The 22,880-nt window shown below is 32.6% G+C and overlaps 1 protein-coding gene and 1 long non-coding RNA gene across 2 annotated transcripts; one reads left to right on the forward strand and one right to left on the reverse strand.

Annotated features, from left to right (window-relative positions):
• Positions 1-855: 855 nt before the first annotated feature.
• Positions 856-19,078, reverse strand: LOC115874884 (gustatory and odorant receptor 22). Its single transcript, XM_030890183.1, has 7 exons — positions 19,026-19,078; positions 18,483-18,614; positions 18,180-18,417; positions 15,741-16,083; positions 8,712-8,925; positions 8,198-8,342; positions 856-985 (listed from the first exon to the last, which is right to left on the reverse strand). Exons 1-7 carry the CDS (start codon positions 19,076-19,078, stop codon positions 863-865), a joined length of 1,248 nt encoding a protein of 415 aa, XP_030746043.1. The 3' UTR covers positions 856-862.
• Positions 19,079-19,715: 637 nt separating this feature from the next.
• On the forward strand, positions 19,716-20,995 carry LOC115874915. The gene is made up of 3 exons (XR_004048924.1): positions 19,716-20,004; positions 20,056-20,163; positions 20,216-20,995. It is a non-coding gene; the product is annotated as an uncharacterized LOC115874915 (long non-coding RNA).
• The last annotated feature ends 1,885 nt before the right edge of the window (positions 20,996-22,880 follow it).

Here is a 22,880-nt window from a genome sequence, read left to right on the forward strand (position 1 = left end):
AATTCTTTGCATACCAAAAAAGGTATTTTGATGCATAGAAGATGTGTATTAAGTTTCATAAAGATATCTGTAATAAAATCAGAGTTATTGTGAAAAATTTTTTTTAGAAAATTTTACCACCCTGTATCTCAGAAATTAAGATGTTTAAGGCATACATTCATGTGAAGTTTTTCCCTTAGAATAGGACCAAGAATCGCTCCCTTAAATGTTAGCATGTCATTAAAAGGAACACCCTGTAAAATTTGCAGTACTAATGTAACATAGAACGTTCTACATCTACCTATAAAAAATATGTTATTAATTAAACTATTTTTGTTGTCATAACATTTCTAATTGGGAAGTAACACAGATTTTTTTGTACTAAAAAACAATAATTTGATCTAATTTTGTATAATAAAAATAGAAGCAAAATAAATTATGCTTTTGGAAGAATTAAACACGATTTTTTAATTGCTGATTTATATTTTCATTTTCATATTATAAATCAAACTAAAATCACATAGAGTAAATCTACAAATGTGTAGTATAAGCGTGCACAATTTTTTATTAACCTTTTGAACAAGAATCTTGCTTTTCAGTAAGCCCCAATGTATCTACAAAATGTGAATAAACTTTTGTTATTTTAGTCATTCATTATCAGTACATTTTTTTTAACAGCTTATATTACACAAAAACTTGCAGAAACAACTATAAAATACCTTTTTTAGGTATTAATATATTTTAAATAAGACAGTAACACCGACCATTCCTTACATCGATAGAAAAACTAATTATTTAATAGGAAAAAAATTATACAAAATATTTTATAATCTATATTACGATATGTACATTATAATTGAAACTAAAATCACAATGCGCCAATCTATAGCAATTGAGCTTCAGTAATCATTGTTTTATTAGCTCTCTGGGAAAGTACACTGTTTCTCATTAGGGTCATTCGGAATTGCATTAGTATCACCAAATAAGTAGCCACTGATGTAGCTGTCTGCAAAAATATAAATATTTGGTCATTTTATGTTGTATATTAGTATAAAAACTACAAAAATAGAATACAACTTATAAAAAGATCATCATCAGATGATTCAAACTAAGTTTTTATCACCTGCTAATGATGCTAGCATGGTTAGTGACACGCACATCCATCAGTGTTTAAAGCAAAATAAAACACTAAATCACCACAATACACCAAAACACTTTTACTTTTACACTGGACGCGCGTTTTGCTAACCACGTTAGCATCATCAGCAGATGATTATAAGCTAAAATACAATCTACAATTGGAGCGTATATATATAGTCGCTCAGTGGGCACAGAGTGGGCGTGGCAAGATCTAGCCAACCGAGTCAGAACCCACCGAGCGTAACAGTTAGATTTCCGCCACTAGAATAGTAGGAACAAAGAACTTGAAGGAATTGGACCGTTGTCTCTGTTCATACTATCTTTACATTTATTAATTCTGATGCTTTCATATGCATCTAATTGCCTGTAATTTGAGACTTATTTAATTAATTTCAAGTTATTAAGATCTATACAATGTTCTTTATCAACAATATGTTCGGCAACGCAAGATTTATCCGGTCTACCATATCTTATCTGAGCTAAATGTTCTTTAAATCTAGTTAATATTGATCTTCTAGTTTGCCCAACATATTTCTGATTACAATCTTTACAAGAAATTTCATAAATACCCGACCTTTCCAGTAGAGGTGTTTTATCCTTTAGATTACCTAATAATTGTTGTAATTTATTATTAGCACTATACACAAGTTTATAATTGACATTCTTAAAAATTCCTTTTAGACCACGGGATAACTGTCTATCAAACGGTATTGAAAAATATTTTGACGTATCTTTCTCCACTTGAAAAGTCGAATTTTCAGAAATCATTAACCTATACCTACGTTTTCTAATTATTTTATCAACTAGTGAAGGAGAATATCCTCGAGAATATCCATTACACTCAGCTACATTCCTAATGTAATCTCTTTCTATTTCATATCTTTCATGGGAAAGTGGAAAACTAAGTAATCTATGCACTAAGAAATTTAAACTAGCCATTTTATGTTCAATACTATGATATGATTCATTAGAAATATATCTGCGTGTACTGGTATTTTTCCCATAGATATCAAATTCCAGGCAATTATTAGTATTTCTAATAACTAATACATCTAGAAATGGTAATCTGTTGTTGTTCTCAATTTCATGTGTAAATTTAATGGAAGGAAAACGATTATTTAACTTAGTAATAAAATTATCTATGGTGTCTGAATGTGTGTCAGTGCGCGTCCAGTGTAAAAGTAAAAGTGTTTTGGTGTATTGTGGTGATTTAGTGTTTTATTTTGCTGTGTAACACCAAAGGTTCCAACCCTCAACTGTAATCAGTGTTTAAAAGTAAAGTGTTTTGGTATATTGTAGTAAATTTAGTGTTTTATTTTGCTGTTTCTTTTTAAATTAAATAAAGTCTGATTATTTGTAAACAGACTAGGATAAAAATGTTACTGTTTACTACATTTCATGCAAGCAATCAACGGACAAAACATTACTAATATAACACTAAGTGCAGAAAAGCCACTTCAAGACATGGAAAATGGCAAAGCGGCAGGAAACGACGGAATAACAGCTGAAATATTTAAGTACGCCTGTAGAACTTCAAAAAGGCTAGCAAATATATACACCAGCTGTCTAAGAAGAAAACATATACAGCAATACTGGAATAGCCCCAACATTACTCTTATTCATAAGAAAGGCAAAAAAGAAAACATCAGAAACTATAGACCAATAAGCCTACTACCAGTAACATACAAGATATTCTCAAAAAAAATAAACAACAGAATACAAAACACGCCAGACGCCGAGCAACCACGAGAACAAGCAGGCTTTAGAAGCACGATTAATCACATACATACACTAAGAGGAACAAAGAGCAAAAGAACACGAACTTCCACTAGCCATAGCTTTTATAGACTTTGCGAAGGCTTTCGTCTCGACATATCCTAAAGCAATAACAGAAGCCCTAACAAAACAAGGTGTTGACAAGTCTTATATAGAAAATACAAATTATCTCGCCAATATATACAAAGAAGCCAAAGCAAGAGTAATGATATACAAAACAACCCTAGAGTTCCCAACTGACAAAGGAGTACGACAAAGGGACGCGGTATCCTCAAAGCTGTTTATAGCAACACTAGAAGAAATCTTGCGTCAACTGAACTGGAAGAACAAAGGATTAAAAATTGATGGAAAATACCTTAACCAAGATTTGCTGATCACATAGTCCTAATGGCCAATAGTCCTGAAGAACTACAAGCACAAATTAACAAACTAAATAAAGCCAGCAATAAAGTAGGTATAATAGTTCTGTTTTCCAAACGGGAACCAACTAAAGGCGGAACTGAAGAATCTGGAAAACTCCAGCCGTAACTTGGAATGGGTGTCTTCCAACGGTCTAAGACACGCGAAAAAGTTCCTTAGAACTTATGACCGAGAAAAATCAAAGGTTTTCCTTGATTTAAGTATAAACAATCTTCTAATTGTCACGGGGTTTCTAAAGCTCTGTCACGTTGGAACCCGCTTTATAGTAAACTTTTCGATTTTTGGCTTATTATCAACTACAAACGATGCAATTGATTGTAGTAAATTCAATTTTTTTGTAGTACTAATAATTAGCCAGAAAAAGTGAACAATTGTGCGCAATGTAATAAAGAATAAAAATATTGTTTTAACAAATGTCTAAAAATCTTCAAAATCGTTTGTAGTTTTATGTAGTAGCGAAAAAACTCAACGAAAGTTTCTTGAAATTAGAGAATTATAGTAAAATTTGGAAATTAACATAGTTTGACATAATGTTTTTAGTTGTATACAAACTACAAACGATGCAATTGATTGTAGTAAATTCAATTTTTTTGTAGTACTAATAATTAGCCAGAAAAAGTAAACAATTGTGCGCAATGTAATAAAGAATAAAAATATTGTTTTAACAAATGTCTAAAAATCTTCAAAATCGTTTGTAGTTTTATGTGGTAGCAAAAAAACTCAAAGAAAGTATAAAGTACAAAAAATAGGATCCAAATTTATTGCTATCATTATATTTTTTAGATAATTCCCTCAGAACGAAATATATGGCTTGTAACATAATTTTGTGATAAATTCGATAATTTCATCTACATTGATCCATAATTTCATTTCCGACACCTGGCAACGCTGTGCAGTATTATTTCATTTTTATAAATCAGTAGCCCTTTATTCTTGCTAGAAGCAGCATTATTTCATAGCGCCAATTCGCATTTTTATTTTAACAAATTTTCAAGTTCTGTTCCAAAATTTATTGGAATTACTCCTCCCACATTAATATTTTTAATCAATTTTAATATTTGTTATTGTGAAGAGTTATTTATAATATAATAAATAAAGTAGTGATTTCAATTTGTGGGTTTATTCTCGAGTGGTCCTTCGACGTTGGTTTTTCTTTGGGAATCGAAGCAGTCCATTGTCAGTCCATCGGATAAATTATTACCACGAGCTAACAAATATTTTTATTCTTTATTACATTGCGCAAAATTGTTTACTTTTTCTGGCTACTTATTAGTACTACAAAAAAATTGAATTTACTACAATCAATTGCATCGTTTGTAGTTTGTATACAACTAAAGACATTATGTCAAACTATGTTAATTTCCAAATTTATTGATAATAAGCCAAAAATCGAAAAGTTTACTATAAAGCGGGTTCCAACGTGACAGAGCTGGTTTCTAACAGGACACTGTCACCTCAAGGAACAGTAGGCTGAAACTGAGAAACAACGGCGAATGCAGATTTTGTGGGGAAAATGGGGAAACACCAGAACACCTTATCAATGAGTGCGCAGAGACGACGACCATTCGTGCCATGAACCTTGGTACGTCTGATGTCGAGGATGGAGAGCTGGCCTCTGTGGAGCCGTCTCAGATACTGACTTTTCTTAAAGCCCTGAGACTGTATGATGAGTTATAACTCAAGAAAGGGGAACACACAATAGAGATCTATAAGGTCGCGGTGATTAACTCCCCTCCTAAACATTCTACATTCTACAAAGTAGATATCGAAATTAATTTAGCAAAAACTAAAAGTAATGTACAACGAACTAGTAGACAGAAAGGACATTTTAAAAAGAGAACACTGGAAAGAGTAGAAAAATATACAGGGTGGTCCGAACTGTATTCCGGAAACTTCTGGAGCATATTCTGCAGATAAAAATAAGTAAAAAAGTTCGTATAAATGTATGCCCTAAAATACTTTGTTTCGGAGATACAGGGTGTAGAAATTTCATTTTTATTTCGATTTTTTTTAAATAATTTCTGAAGTAACGTCAATATTTGGATAAAAATTGGTGTCTGGGAGTTTTGCGATACGAGAAATTTGATTTTGATGTCAAAATGACTCCTATTTGTAGGGGGCGCCACCTACATGCATTTTGACTGTTTTGAAGAGTAATAAATTTTCGTCCGTACCTGTATATAACTACTGACTAAAAAAATATACATTTCCATTACTTTTTACGTAAAAAATGTTTTTTGGTAAAAATCGCTACGAGCAACCGTTCTCAATATATTTAGAATGGAAATAGTCAATACATGTCATTATTGACAAAAAATAAGCACACGCGTTGAGTATAGTTATTTGACTGAAATAATAAATTTTTATTTTTTTTAATTAATCATAAATTTTTCTGCGAAAAAATGATGATTAAACAGTTTCTGTTGAACTTTTGGCACAAAAAAATCAAATTTATGATTTCAATATAACAACGATTTAGTCAACATGTTTAATTTGTCAATGATGACAGGTATTGATAATTTTAATTCCAAATATCTCGAGAACCATTACTCGTACCGATTTTTACTAAGAGACCTTTTTTATGTAAAAAAAGTTGTAAATGTATATTTTTTTACTCAATAGTTTTATAAAGGTATCGACAAAAAGTTATTACTCTTCAAACCAGTTAAAACATATGTAGGTGGTGCCCTCTACAAGTAGGAGTCATATTGACATGAAAATCAAATTTCTCATGTCAAAAAACTCCCAGACACCAATTTTCATTGAAATATTGATGTTACTTCATAAATTATTTGAAAAAAGAAACGAAATAAAAATGAAACTTCTACACCCTGTATCTCCGAAACTAAGCATTTTAGGACATACATTTATACGGACTTTTTATTTATTTTTTTCTGCAGAATATGCTGCCAAAGTTCCGGGAATACAGTTCCGACCACCCTGTATACACGGTGTTTCAAAAAACATGTGTCATCTCTCGTGGGGAGATTTCTCGCGTAAAAATAAGATTTATTTTTTATATCAACATAGGTCCGATTCTGCTTTGTTTTGTAGCCACAGAGTGTTAAAGTCTCAATATTTTTTTGATTTATTTTAATTTTCTTCCAAGTACTTTTAGCATTTCGAATGAAATTTTGAGGGTAAAAGTTACTATAAATGAGACATACTTTAAAGCTAGAAAAGTGTCAACATATTGTTACGTTTTTCGCCGGTTCCGTGTGGATAGAAAGTCACAATTTATTTAAACACAATTTATTTAACACTAATTAACAAAAACAATAACGATTAAAAGACTTAAAGAACTATTTATAACTTATTTACAATTTATCTAACTATTTATCTAACAGGAATTTATTTTGAATTTAGCGCGGCGATTGTAACTGTACGCGTCGACCGGTTGTTTTTCTGTGTCTTCTTCAGGCTTCAGGTGCCGACTTATATAGGAGAGAAACAGACAATCCAGATTTGTCTCGAGAATTCTTAGCCGCGTTCTTAGAACGTCGTCGAACGTATGAGTCATATCAGAGTGGCCAGGCCTAAGGCCGAGTTCACACGGGTCCGCAACAATATTAACCAGGGACGTGCATACGGGTTATCAATGGAATATTTTTGTAAAAAAAAACATATGCGCCACTGGCTTTTTTTTCTTTTGTGAACGAAATAATGTAAGCAGTTTAATGCCGATTAAAAGTTGTCTCTCGATATTTTGTCGATTTCGGCCTCTTTGATGAGATAAACGCAATTTTATTTAATTTGCTTTGATCCAAGTCTAATAGCAACCTATAAAAAATTTTAATATCATTAACTAATAATATCGAAAATTTTAAATAAGTACTCATTAATTCCTCACCAAAAAATATGAAAAAATGTTCCTATAAACATCGATATGGAAATGCTTAGTTTTAGAATTACAGGATGATAAAACTTTTTTAAATTTGAAGTTTTTTTGTACGTTGGACTAACAGTAAAAATGACTAATAGTAATAAAATTTAATAATAAATTAATTTATTAATTATAAATAATTTATGAAAATAAATAATTTATTAAAATAAATGATTTATTAATTTTATTTTTATTTTAATTGTATTAATTGCGATTAATAAAATTGCGTTTATCTCATGAAGGAGGCCGAATTCGAGAAAATATCAAGAGATAACTTTTAATTGGCATTAAAGAGCCAACACAATTTTGATATCAAAAGAAAAAAGTCAGTGGCGCACATGTTTTTTTTTTTAAATATTCCAGTGATAACCCATAAGCACGTCCCTTTTCCCCACTTTTTTAGCATTAAAATATGCAGCACTTATAGTATTTTTTACTTTCAAAATTTCATTCCAATCACTAAAAGTACTTGGAAGAAAATTATAATAAATCTAAAGATTATTAAGATTTTAACACGCTATAGCTACGTAACAAAGCAGAATCGGACTTATGTTGATATGAAAAATAAATCTTATTTTTACGTGAGGAATCTCCACACGAGAAATGTCACATGTTTTTTGAAACACCCTGTATATTTGGGACAACTAATACACAATCAAATTTCTCGAGTGGCAATGGGCAGGACACCTGGCAAGAAGGAGGGACAACAGATGGACCACAAAAATTACAGTATGGTGCCTATGAGGACTTAAGAGACCTAGAAGAAGACCAAACTTGAGATGGGACCATGATGATATATTAGGAAATTAGCAGGGATAACTTGGACCCGCATAGCCAACGATAGACAACAATGGGCCCAACTATAAAGAGAGTATCTAAATATGTGAAGGAGGCTACACACAATTGGAAATGGTTGAATAAGCTGAAAATGATGATAATGATGATACTGAGTATTGCAATTTCTATGTAAAGAAATATTAAAATGTCGAAATAACTTACTGTAGAAAGAAGCTTCCTGTTGATATTAGTGTATCCATTTAAGTTCATGATGGGAGGATTTTTCTGTATAGCTATGAGGAACATATTTACTTCCTGGACAATTCTGTTGTCAACGGTGTTTAGATCAATACTCATTAATATATCCCTAAACAAATTAAAAAGTAGAAGTAATTTTAAAACTAATTAAAATACGTATTAATAAAAAACAGAAAATAAATTTTTCAATTTGGAATCTTACAAAGTTTTATTATAGTAAATGAACCTATGGTTAGATTTTTTTAGGAAATTAGTAATACGAAAAAAGCCAGCTAGCTCTGAACGACTTAACTTAAAACTTACATTTATTTGAAGTATTGTGAGTGAGGCAATAATGCCAAACAAGTAAGAAAAAATAATACAAGTGTCACAGAATTTACATGTCGGTGAAATTTAACTCATAAATAAATTGGTAATATTATGCTTTGAGTATTCGATAAACATACAATTTTTTCTATTACTCATAAAATTAATTTACCTAAAATCTGATCCCATTTTATTTGATGCTCTGTAAGCTTCGTTGCAAAATATGAATAAAAGTATGCAACAATATATAGCAATAATAAATAGTCCAGCTTCCTTTAGTGAGAGACCGTGATCCAATATTTCCGTAACACATCCAAACGTGGCTACTATGGTTGTTACAGGTACCAGCAAATACATGCAAGCATACAAACCGCTGTATGCTTTACCTAAAATGAAACTTTGTTCAAAAATTAATCAAATAAAACTGCCTTAAGAAATGTTTAAATCAGAACCAAGCATAATCTATATTGTCGTGCTTTTTCATGATATGATGAAATTTTATTTATGCTAGAAGAAAAATAACAAAGACTTCTCTAATTCAAACATACAGGATCTAAAAAAATAGTTGGGATTATTATCTACACATTGCATTGGCATATTTCCTTCCAATAATATGAATTTAAAAAATGATCAAATCAGCAGTAACGCGATCGTGGCATTAACAGACCAATAATGCTGATTGGATGATTTGACACGTCAAACAATAAATACGAAAATGCCATTCATTGATAAACATTCAATGCTTAAGGGTCGACGTCAATATTCAGTTGTTTGTCACCTGGTGACACTACTCCCCACCTAGCGACTATGCACATCTTACATCATTGTTTGGAAATTAAATAGACTAAGCTTCATTCAGAACCCCCCAATTATTGGAATAAAATAGTGGTTTCCTTTAAGCTTCATTCAGAACCTCGTAATTAGTGGAATAAATTAGTGTTTCAATTAGCGTAGAAGTTTGTTCCTTAAATTTCAATGTAAGCATTCAGAACATCAAAATTGGTGGTAGGAATTTTTAAATAGTGGAAAAAGATACCAAACCTTTAACTTTTCCACTAATTATACTTCAAAATTTGCTAGGAATGTCATTTTGGACTTTGATTATCATCCGTCAAGAGAAAATGTGGTTAGAAATCAAAAGTTTATTGTTTTATAAGCTAAATATTAGGCTTTCTCTATCTATGGATACAACTGATTACCCCAAGCTGTTACTAGGATATTCTATTAATATTAATTGTGTTTTTTTGATTTGGTTTGGTGTGAATTATCGTAAACTAAAAAGTATAAAGTGTAATTAAACACTGATTTATTCCACTAATTGCGAGGTTCTGAATGAAGCTTTACACTTTTCAGTTTACGATCATATACGATGTCTAAAAACACAATTAAAATTAATAGAATATCCTAGCAACAGCTTGCGTTAGGCATTTTTGTTGTATCCATAGAGAGAGCCTAATATTTAGCTTATAAAACAATCAACTTTCGATTGACTGCGGCTCTTCTTCCAAGAATGAGAACTTTATCATTGCCTGGAGCAGATCAATTAAACGATTCACCCGAAAAATGTTTTAAGAGGAAGCGCGTGGACTTTGAGAGTAGTCAGCATTCAAACAAGGATGGAGAAGTTTTTACAAAAACAATGGAGAAACTATTGAAGGATATAGCCGGACTAGAAAAGCTCGTCCGAGATATGTATAAACCGTGGCAGGAAATTAAGGAAATAAGCAGTCGCTTGACATTTTATGCCGAAAAGTTAAGGAGCAAAGCACTAACAAGTTGGTTAAAGCAAGCTGCAGATGACACCGTAGAAAACATTGGAGAACTCGTGCAAGAAAATGAAAAACTAAAATATATTATGGAAGGGCAGACAAAGAGAATACACGAACTTATGAACATTGACGAAAAAGATCGTTGCCAAAAATGTAGGGAAGAAGCGACGAAAAGTTCTAGAAGAAAAGCGTTGCTGAAAAGTGAGTGCTATAGAGATTTTACAGAAATATCTGAACAAGACTGGGATGATAAAGTTTTATCATTATATTTGGGATGTACCGACGGGCATTATATTACCATGGTGTTATATTACCATGTAATGAGAATATTGAGTCTAGCACCAGATCCACTGCTGAAGCGATAAAAAGGTTTGGTGGAAAAAGTGGCCTGAAAGAACAGAAGAAAAAAACAGGAGAGGTAGCTATCATGACGCATACTGTAGGATTCCCTGATGAAGAAGGAAATATGAAATATCGAGCTACCGAAATCTTTTGTCCTATAATTAAAGATGGTAAGATTGATGAACCTAGGGATGAAATGGTACTTCGTTGTATACAAAATCTCAAGTCCCACGTTATTCAACGTAAGTTAACTAGTCTTGCTATTCCTCAAATGCCAGGTATATGCGGACTAACCATATTCAGAATGCTAGAATTTTTATTCTCCAATACAGATGTTCAAATTAAAATGTATAAAGAGATGCCGGTCCAAAAAAAGGATATGACAAGATGGCACAAGGGAGAAGATTCTCAAGAACAAATAGCACAAATTTATTTGAAGAAACCACCAACGCGAGGCCTAAACTTGAATCCGTTGTTATCCACGGTGATGGATGTTCCTATGCAGACCTTTTAAAAACAGTGAAATCGGAAATAAATCCAAAAGAACTAGGCGTAGATATCAAGAACATAAGAAAAACAAAAAAAGGTGACATTTTACTTACAATACAAAACGGTCGCGACAGGGTTGAGACTTTAAAAAGAGAAATCAGCGAAAAACTACCACAAATAAAAACGGTAATTATCCAAAATAGACGCACCCTACATATTCAAGGAATGAATGAAATCACCACGCCCGAAGAAATAAAAGCAGCTGTCATGAAATTAATACCTGATTCGCTCGGGGGCTTCGAAGTTAAATCCATGAGACCTGCGTTTGGAGGCAAACAAAATGCTACGATTATAATGGAAGAAAATCATGCCAGAATTCTAATACAATTAGGCAAAGTCAACGTCGGTTGGTCTACTTGTAAGATTGTGGAAAGGAAAAGCGAGAGCAAGTGCCATAAATGTTGGGAATTGGGCCATACCAAAGTACATTGTTCCGGGCCGGATAGAGAGAACCTGTGTATGAAGTGTGGAAAAGGTGGACATAAAGCAATTGAGTGCAAAAATAAACCATTCTGCCTTAATTGTAACGAAGAAGGACACCAAACCGGCAGCAAATGCGGGAAAGCTGAAAAGACGCCAGAGGTAATACAAAACCATGATCCGGGCCCTTCAAATCAATTTGAATAGAAGTCGACCAGCACATGACTTGGCTCTTGCCACAGCAAGAGAAATGAACATCAGCGTCCTACTCGTTAGCGAACCTAATTTAAATGCCATCAAACAACGTAAATATTGGATTTTTGATAATAAGTTAGACACAGCAATAAAAGTACTCGATAAAAAGGTAACAATAAAAAAGACAGGGCAAGGCAACGGATTCTCATACATTGTTACCAACATGATGGTAGTAATTAGCTGTTATCTGACGGGAAACACAAGTATAGCTAACCTAGAGCAATCGCTATTTGAAATCGAGAATGTCTTTCGGGCAAGCACCCAGCCTGTATAATTGGAGGTGACTTCAATGCAAAGTTGCCCCAGCGGGGTATGTCCTTTACAGACAAGAGAGGTCATGTATAAGTGAATGGATAGCAGCTAACGGCCTGATTATCGCAAACAAAGGCGAAAATCCTACTTTTCAGCGGCAGTCATATCACTCAATCTTGGATCTGACAATTTCTACAGAAAACGTCAATATTAAAAACTGGGAAGTCAGTGAAAGGGAAACTCTCAGCGATCATAATTACGTATTGTTTGAAATTGAGAGCACTCAAACCATAAAAAATCGTAATGACATTTATAAAAAATGGCAGCATAGGAAAATAGACCAAAATAAATTACAAGAAGCCATGAATGATATAGATCTGAGTGCCAATGCCACCACGTTAAAAGGTTTCTCTTTTAACTTAAATAAAACTTGTGACAAATCGATGCCAAAGAAAAAAACCCTGTAAGAGAGGTCCTCCTGCTTACTGGTGGAGCGAAGAAATCGCCAATCTCCGCACTACCTGTATTAAGAGAAGACGCGCTTATACTAGGCAGTGCTCTGCCGATCTGATTATACGTAATAGGCTGTGGGAGGAATATCTGGAAACTAAGAAGATACTCAGAGACTCCATAAAAGAGGCGAAAAGACAGAAGTGGAAAGCATAATGTGACACAATAAACTGTGATATTTTTGGAAACGGGTACAAAATTGCTATGAAGTGCATAAATGGGTTTCCTTCTAAATCAAAGCTGAGCGTTGAAGCAATGGCAGAGGAAGCTAAAAAGCTATTCCCTGTTCATCCAAACGTGATATTTAACTGTAATATTAGAGATAGTTTTGTAGATTTTAGTGTAAATGAATTGAAACAAGCCTGTGATAAATTAAAAACGGAAAAGCCCCTGGACCTGGAAACGTGCCTGTCGAAATACTTAAGCAATTAATAGACAAAAAACCAGAGTATATTTTGAAGGTTTATAATCGCCTAGCAAGAGACTTGCTCTTTCCTCCCGAGTGGAAGAAAGCCGCACTGGTACTGATTCCTAAAAACTCTAACTCAGAAGATGGATCAGCGGCATACCGACCGATATGTCTTTTAGATATAGAAGGAAAACTATATGAACACCTTATCCTTATTAGACTAAATGAAGAACTCGATCGAATAGGAACTCTTTCAGCGCGCCAATATGGTTTTCGAAAAGGTAGACAAACAATACATGCGATCGAACATGTACCTCTTATTGCCAGACAAGCAGCAGATTATGCACCAAATAATAGAAAATTATGCGCAGTAATCACTCTAGATGTGCAAAATGCGTTCAACAGTGCTTCGTGGCAGATCATTCTGGACGAAATGCAAAAATGGGGTATAAGTTCGTCTCTGACTAACATGGTGGCATCTTATCTCTGAAAGGACAATTTTAATTGAAGACGATACTGCTAAAAGGCAGATTAACGTAACCAGTGGAGTGCCACAGGGGTCAGTACTTGGCCCAACACTATGGAACATCCAGTACAACGACCTACTGGAAACGGCAATGCCCGAAGGAGTAACACTAATCGGCTTTGCCGATGACGTAGCGATGGTGGTAACGGCCAAAAACGAAAAGACACTCATGAGTGTTGCTAATGCAGGGCTACAAAGAGTGGCCAACTGGATCGAGCGCAAAGGTTTAAAACTAGCACCGAACAAAACTGAAGCGGTTTTATTAACCACCAAGAGGAAACTCTCTCATATATCATTTGAGCTTCTCGGTACAACAATTTCACCAAAGAATGCAATAAGATATCTTGGAGTTTGGCTCGATTCAAAGCTTACATTCGGCGAGCATATAAATCAAGTTATACGAAAGGCGGAACGAACTTTGACCGCACTGGGTAGGCTGATGCCTAATATGGGAGGGCCACTTGCTTCCAAACGTAGAATCCTAGCCTGTGTAGCACACTCTCAACTATTATATGCCGCCCAAGTGTGGCACTTCGCAATATCAAAGGGATATATAAGGCAAAAACTTAAAGCTATACACCGTAAACTGAACCTCAAGATCTGCAGTGCATATAGAACCGTCTCCGCTGAAGCATTAAATGTCATATCCGGGGTGCCGCCTATTCACCTACTTGTAGAGGAGAGAAGGGAGAGATACAAAGGGACATCAAAACTGGAGGCAAGAAGCATACTGATGATTGAATGGCAAAAGGAGTGGGATCTAGATAGATATGGTAGATGGACACATGATCTCATACCAGACATTAATATCTGGTTAGACAGAAGCTTTTGAGAGACGGACTATTTCCTAACTCAGGCATTGACAGGGCACGGATGCTTTAACAACTATTTGCATAGAAGGGAGAGATCCACCTCAAATTTGTGTATGTATTGCAAGGAAGTTGACAGTGTCGAACACACACTATTCCTCTGCAGTGAATGGAAGCAGTTTAGAGAGTCATTCCAACGGGACAGTGGTGGACAAGTCTTTAATGCCAAAAATATGATGCAAGGGCTACTAAGTGGTGAAACATCATGGAAAATTACATATAGATGCATTCGAGAAATAATAGAAACCAATGGAAATAGAATGCGGGGCCTAACCGCATAGACAGCCTTCCAGCTGAAGTAATGCGCAAGCGGTTTCTAGCTGGATAGAGCGATGGAATGCGAGGAGGGTTTTTTTAGTCGGTAGGAATCCGACACTACCCAACGGTGTCTTATGCAAGATTTTTCCCCTCCTCCTCAAAAAAAAATCAACTTTCGATTTTTAACCACAATTTTTGGGGTGTAATTAGTGGAAAAGTCAAAAGTTTGCTAACTTTTTCTACTAATTGAAGAACACTACCACCAATTTTGACGTTTTGAATGCCTACATTAAAATTAAAGGAACAAACTTCTACGCTAATTGAAACTACTAATTTATTCCACTAGTGGGCAAATACCACGTAATTTTTAACGGGCAAAAAATAGTGTAAAAATGTGAGAAAATCAGATTAATTTAAAAAAAGCATGATTCTAGACAAAAATATGTCGAAATCTCAAACAATTCTTCTGTATGTTAAAATCAATAAATAGATGTAAAGTTATTTAATATTGATGTATCGAAAAAATGTGGTCCTCAATTTCTTATTGGGTGAAAAGTTATTACGCGCAATTTAAATTTTACAAGATGAGCTACTGAACTTGGGCTACTACGCAAGTAAAAACGGTAAAGTGGCTAAATTAGAGCGAAGGAGCAGAAGATTTTATTGAAAATCGCATTGATTTGTTGGTACAAACAGTCACTCTTGAGACTGCACTAGTCTCCTTGGACTGAATTAGAATGAATGTTCCCTATTCATTATAGTAATCCTAATCTAAACAATCTCAAATACTAGTCTTAATAAAAATAATAAAGCAAATTGTGTTTATTTAAATAAATTTAACGCCTTTATAGACAAAATACAAATTTAGAAATATCTTAGGTGAAATTAAATAAGGGGGGTGGGGTCGAGACAAATCTCACATAACACCAGTGGGACAAGGTTTCAAAAATTGCTTCACATAAAGACATTCAGTTTTTTCAAGATTTATTTGGGTATGCTAATTTTGGTATTTTTATTTACGATGAACATAAGTTATACTTGCCAAATTGCTGAAGCATATGAGACAGGTCTACCCATATATCCCTGTAATCTTCCACCTTCTCAGCACTTCCCTCCAACAACGCTTCATTGAGTAATACAGCTAACCGACCTGCAACTTTTCCCATCGAGTTTGTATTGATGTACCACAAACTTACTAATCCATTTAGCATAGCTAAAATGTGGTAATATCCGAAAGTGTGCCATAACAACATATCTGGTTGTAAATAGTACTGAGCAATCATTATTACTACGCCTACCAACCATGAAACTAAGCAAAGGCTGTTACAAACGCATTCTAGATTATGGAACACTATTTGGTCACCTGTTACTTGGAGGTATTTTAACTAAAATAAAAATACAGTACATTAGTAACAGTACAGCTGTGGTAATAGTTTTGATATAAAGATTCAATTCAATGAATACTAGTGTACTACTATAAATATATAAAGTTTTAAAAATTTCAAGGATTGCTGAGTTTTTTGAAACATTTTTTTGAAAATCAATTTTATTTTTTTCCAGTCGTTATTTTTTAGAAAATCAAAAAAACTAATTGCACATTCTCATAGCCTTGATAATATTTTTAGATTTTCGAATTAACTGATAATTTGTGAGATACAGTAGGCTATTATTAAGATCGGCAAAAAAAAGTTTTTTTTAATTTCATTCAAAATGAGTTATTTGGGTCATAAATGACCTAAATACAAAATATTTTCATGCTATCTGTCTGTCTGTCCGTCTGTAACACGATAACTCAAAAACCGCTAAACCAATTTTAACCAGATTTGGCACAAAAATAATGTGGCACCCGAGAATCTGACCATTAGTTTTTGGTGGGGGTGGGGGGTTGGTAAGTGGGTATGGGAGAGGGTTAAAAATTTTAAAAAATCGTAACTCCAAAATTACAGTAGCTAGCGAAACGCGGTTTTCAATTTGAGATTAGGAATAATATTTGCAACAAAATTTGTAATAACATCAAAATCAGTCAAAGTCGCAGTTTTTGAGACAAAAAAAATTGGAAAAATTCCTATACTTTGAAACTAAAAAAACTGCCTACCAACTTTTTATTAACATATTTTAGTATGGGCGGCTATACGTGCCTCCCGGCGCCATTTTTTTATTTTAGGCTTTGAATCAACACTTTTGAAACTCGGTCTCCTGGGTAAAATGATATGCCACACTTAATATTTTTTGCATCGGACATTTAAACTTAAACACAGTTTATTTAAACTAATTTCCGGCTCTGTTTTTTTTTAAATTATTTAATCTATTCATCGTTACAATATTGATAAGCTTTCAAGCTTAACAATGACGTGGCGTAAAACATTGAATACGGAAAATCAAATGCAATAATATAATAAAGAATAATATAAAATAAATAATATAAAGAATCAAATCATTTCCCAGGAAAATGTATTGGATATAGTAGAGCAGTATAAGCCATCGATGGTTGCTGGATCTGTCGCCAAGGGGCGGGGAGGGGAACATTACTTGACGTCATTTATAAAAGTGAAATCAATACCTCTCAACATTTACAATAAAGGGTACAAAATGCATTCGGGAGTATAAGAAGAAAGTTCAAAGAGCTATATATAAAATTGAACGAAAAATAAATTTGTGCAATAGGGAGGGTGGTAACTCTTTCGAACATGTAGAGCATTATAAACTAGATTGTAGAAGTTGATTCATTTATAATAACTACGATTATGCATATTATTAGATCGCACACTGAAATTTTAAATTCACAGTAAAAAAGTTAAAAATATTATCTTTAAATTGCTGACCATGATGTTATTTATTTGAATCTTCCAATTGGGCTCGATTTTCCTTACTCAATGTTAATTAGCGCTGATCATTATTGTTGTGAATATGATCAGATTAAATAATTTAAAAACAAGAGTCGGGCTTCAAATTATTTTAAATAATAATAAAATAGTTTTGTTGTTGTTAAGGTACCCAAAAAAAAGTATAAAGTAAAAAAAGTATAAAGTGTGGCATATCATTGTACTCAAGAGACAGAGTTCTTTCAAAACCTGAAATAAAAAATGCAGATCCGTATTTAAAAAGATTACGTTGGCCTCTGTATGTCACAAATTATTAGCTAATTTGAAAATCTAAAAATACTATCAGATAGCCCTAATAAAGCGGCTATAGTTTTTTGATTTTCTAAAAACAAATGGCAGGAAAAAATAAATTTATTTTCAAAAAAATCCGTTTTTTTTTCAAAATACACAGTAATTCTTGAAAATTTTAAAACTTCATTGATGACATCATTTGATGACAATTGAACCATGTTCGTATCTATTACGGTTATCGAGATACCAATGCTCGTACCCTGAATTTGTAGCACCGTGTATATTTGTAACCAACGACGATATTAGACTTCCTCGAACTAATGGGTCACCTTGTATAAAGCTCGCAACATAGCACATATATTGCTCACCTGATATCTGGTCCACATATTTTTAAACTTAACTACTTCGGCACCATTGCTCCAAGCAACCAATGGCAGAAGAAAATGCGGAATCAATATGCTTAAAAATATAATACCGTAGACGTACTCATCAAAGGGTTTACCGGGTTGCATGATCAGGTCTAAGCGAGACTTGAAGACCAAACTCACAAATATCGTTTCACCGGTGAAGAGTAAATAAGACCAGAGAATTGCAGGAGAATGCCATCTAAAAAAATAATCCCAATTTATGAACGTTATAGCAGAAGCAAAATGCTTCATAGGTATTCTTACCTAAAAGTTGTATATCCCTTATTTCTCTCAATGGGCATTACTCCCATTACTTGAAAAAGAACTAACAGACTTTTAGTGGTATGGTAGAAACTGTCATAGTAATCGAGGAGGTTGTAATCTAATCCTTCATCTCTAAAATATAATATATTTTACTTTCAATTATTCTTTGACCTTATGAAACATATTTTAAGTAAATTTTATTCTAAATTTGAGATAATTTGATGTAAATAGTAATAGTAGTAATAGTAATAATAGTTTAAGATGATTGGTGTAAATAAATATTTTTAATTCATTAATAATATTTTATTGATTATTTATTGATAAAACAAAGTAATTTTATGACGTTTCGACCATTAACTTGGTCTTTTTCAAAATGAGTAACTTGAATTATTAAGTAAGAAGTTTCACTATAAATATGCGCACATAGTGCACACGCATTTTTTTACAATACAGGATAAAATAAGAAGTAACATTTTTTTACTAAAATTTAAATTGCAACACGTTTTTTTTGGGGTACGACTAAGAAACTAAGCAATTACATACCTACGATGGTAAAGATTAGCCTTTTCACTACATTTTCTTTTTTCGTTTATCATTTAATATTTAACAGTTTTAAAGTTATACCAGTTTTTTCAGAACATTACATTTTATGAAACAGCAAGTTTAGTCGTGACTAAGAAAAGTTACTAAGAAAACTACTAATTTTAGTAAGGATGCAGTCAATAATCACCAAATAAAAATATTCAAAATGCAAATACATCTAAATAGGTCCGTGGAAAAAACTTGATAAGCGCCAATTTCTTAATTTTAGGATTTTACAATATTATAGTTAGTAGGTCTAACTGGTCCACCACCATCTGCAGGGCAATAAGTTGTTAAATCCTCTGATATATGCCTGGTCAAAATATAGAATACACGGAAAGAACCTGATAACCGCCTAAGTTCAGTGTTCTACTGTAAAATTAGTAAAATGGGGCTTATCATGTATTTCCCCTAAACCCTTCAATTGCTAATATACAGGGTGGTCCGAATTGTATTCCGGAAACTTCGGCAGCATATTCTGCAGATAAAAATAAGTAAAAAAGTTCGTATAAATGTAGGTCCTAAAATGCTTAATTTCAGAGACACAGGGTGTAGAAGTTTCATTTTTATTTCATTTTTTTCTAAATAATTTCTGAAGTAGGTAACGTCAATATTTGGATGAAAATTGGTGTCTGGTAGTTTTTTGACATGAGAAATTTGATTTTGATGTCAATATGACTCCTACTAGTAGAGGGCGCTACCTACATGTGTTTGGTAAAGTCCCTAGATATATAAAGTACCGCAATTACCGCCATATTGGCGCCAAAACTAGCGGCAAATTTAAAAAGGAGGCCAACATTTCGCTGTTTCGGCTTTTTAAGCAGATGGTCGGTCCGGCGCCAATATGGCCGACCAACATTGACAGGCAAGCCGTAAAATAAAATATTTATTAATTGTAATAGAATTACGTTTATTATCTACAGTTTACCTTCATTTTAACGTAATATCAGGTGGTATATTAATATTCAATTTCATAAATTTAATTTTTTAGGCCTATATATGTTAAGAGGTTATAAACAAATGGTTTCCGTACAAGTGTTTTTCATTTGTATTAGCATTTATTTTATGTTACCTTTTAGTGCAAAGTACGCCAACAGAAGTAAGTTAATAGGTAAGAAGAAATAAAGTTGGAATAATATTTAGAATTTTAGTACTTAATTCAGTCGAAACAATTGGAAAAACTTTGTTTGTTGATGAGAACGGGATACCTATACCATAAGTAAACTTTCCCTATTATACCAGTTATGCTGGAGTTAGTTTTGACAAATAAGCATGATTTAACGAAAGTCTTTGGAACTATGAATAAGCTACAAATTTAAATTTGAAGGGCGGCTTTTATACGAGAAAATTTTGAACCATGGTTGAAACAAATAAATGTAATAATTAAATTGATATGATACATACCTGCTATTTTTGAAATATATTAATATATTGATAGAAAGATTGTTTCAATTAGTATTACTTCAGGTAGTTTCGGCATTTTAGGTATGTAATTGTGCACTTAATTTAAAAATAACTTAGAAAGAAGCTTGAAATGCATAAGAGCTCTTTATGTATGCTGTATAATTAAGGTTTGTTATGGAGTGGTTTTTATACAACAAATTTATTATTAGTTGAATAAAAGCAAGTTAATACCACATAATACAATTAAAATATATTTTACTCTGCAATTTAATGTTATATTTTTAAAACAACAAGTGTCATAATGTTTAAGTATCATTATAATAAAAAAGTTATACTGCTATAAATTTAACATTGAAATAACTGTAATTATTGTTATACATAAATTAAGTAGGAATAATTTTACCTCGACAATATGTAAAACTTCAAATGAATCTTAACAATTTTATGTCATGTATAAAAATCAAATTTAAATCACACACTTTTATTTATAACTGACAGTATAAGACCAAATTTTTAAATATAACTTTACATGCTTACATTATATTGTTTACTTTCTATTAGTAATTACAATATGAACCAAAAAATATTAATTACTATCAATAAATACATAAAAACTAATCTATTTAAGTCCATGAAAATAACTATATAGTTAGCATATGCATAAACAACATTCTTGTTATTAGGATCAAATTTATTTGAGCTTTTTTTCATTGTTTTGATTAATATCCCTGTTAGTCCTGACTGGTAAAACCACCTGAAGCGATGTCATCCAAATCTATATATGTATCATAACATAACTTATTCTTTTAAATAATTATCCTTCGTTTGGTCTGATGATAATATATTGTAGATTTATCTAAACTTCTTGCTGCAAAATGTTGAAAACTAAACTACACTAAACATTTTAGGGAATGATTACGTAGAGATTTCACTTACACTTAGCATCCTTTTTAAAAGATATGTATGGTAGTTTGCAAGTAAGGTCTTTGTCTTGTTCTAGATTAGATTTCTAGAGGTTGATTTCGGCCTGACCCACTGCGACCTTCTCAGATCTATTGTGGTCTTGTCTTGTTCTATAATGAAGTTTTATGTACCAGTAGGTTATACTACAAATAAGATTGTTAAAAATATTCACTGGAGCATAAATAAATTCAATCCACTACCTAACGTGTATTGAATATCGACGATGTTAGAAAACACATCAAATTTTTCACATCAAGCGGCCTTTTCGTGTAATACACATTTCTTCACTAAAGATATCGACGCCTATACATTATTAACTAATAAATTTGTAGCATTTTAGTGGCTTTATAATTATTTTAAAATATGTGGATAAATATTTTTATCCTGAAATTGACAGCCTCTCAACATTTGACATGACAAATTCAGACAAATGTGACATTTAAACAGTCCTACCACTACAGTTTTTCCAGAAATACCCCAAAAATCCGCCATTTTGGCGCCAATAACATTGAACAAACCAATTGTGGTACTTTATATATCTAGGGACTTTAGTGTTTGGTTTGCTAGCGTAACTGTTTTGAAGCGTAATAACTTTTTGTCCGTACCTGTATAGAACTACCGAGCGAAAAAATATACATCTCTGTGACTTTTTACGTAAAAGATATATCTTTGTAAAAATCGCTACGAACAACCATTCTTAAGATATTCAGAATGGAAATAGTCAATACATGTCATTATTGACGAAAAATAAACACGTTGAGTAGATAGTTATTTCACTGAAATAATAAATTTGAGAAATTTTTATTTTTTTTAATTAATCATAAATTTTTCTGCAAAAAATGATGATAAAACAGTTTCTGTTGAACTTTTGGCACAAAAATATTTCAAATTTATGCTTTCAGTCTAATAACTATTTAGTCAACATGTTTAATTAATGTCAATGATAACAGGTATTGATAATTTCGATTCCAAATATCTCGAAAACCATTACTCGTAGCGATTTTTATCAAGAGACCTTTTTTTACATAGAAAACGTCGTAAATATATATTTTTTACTCGGTAGTTATATACAGGTACGGACAAAAAGTTATTACTCTTCAAACCGGTTAAAAAATATTTAGGTGGCGCCCTCTACTAGTAGGAGCCATATTGACATCAAAATCAAATTTCTCATGTCAAAAGCCTCCCAGACACCAATTTTTATTCAAATATTGACTTTACTTCAGAAATTATTTGGAGAAAATCGAAATAAAAATGAAACTTCTACACCCTGTATCTCCGAAACTAAGCATTTTAGGACATACATTTATACGAACTTTTTTACTTATTTTTATCTGCAGAATATGCTGTCGAATATGTTTCCGGAATACAGTTCGGACCACCCTGTATACATTGTTATTTCGAACTTGATCAGACAGTAACTCAATCAATTACTGTCGACATATTCAC

This window comes from Sitophilus oryzae, unplaced genomic scaffold, assembly GCF_002938485.1.
Source record: "Sitophilus oryzae breed Bouriz unplaced genomic scaffold, Soryzae_2.0 scaffold_1307_pilon_pilon, whole genome shotgun sequence".
NCBI lineage: Eukaryota > Metazoa > Arthropoda > Insecta > Coleoptera > Curculionidae > Sitophilus > Sitophilus oryzae.

Bases quoted from the DNA above. Each gene is read 5' to 3' on its own strand.
- LOC115874884 (XM_030890183.1), bottom strand. From the start codon at position 19,078: ATGATAAACGAAAAAAGAAAATGTAGTGAAAAGGCTAATCTTTACCAT. The intron at 18,418-18,482 runs GTAAGAATACCT...TTATTTTTTTAG, and splicing joins AAGGGATATACAACTTTTAG to ATGGCATTCTCCTGCAATTC. The intron at 8,343-8,711 runs GTAAATTAATTT...TAATTTGTTTAG, and splicing joins AAAATGGGATCAGATTTTAG to GGATATATTAATGAGTATTG.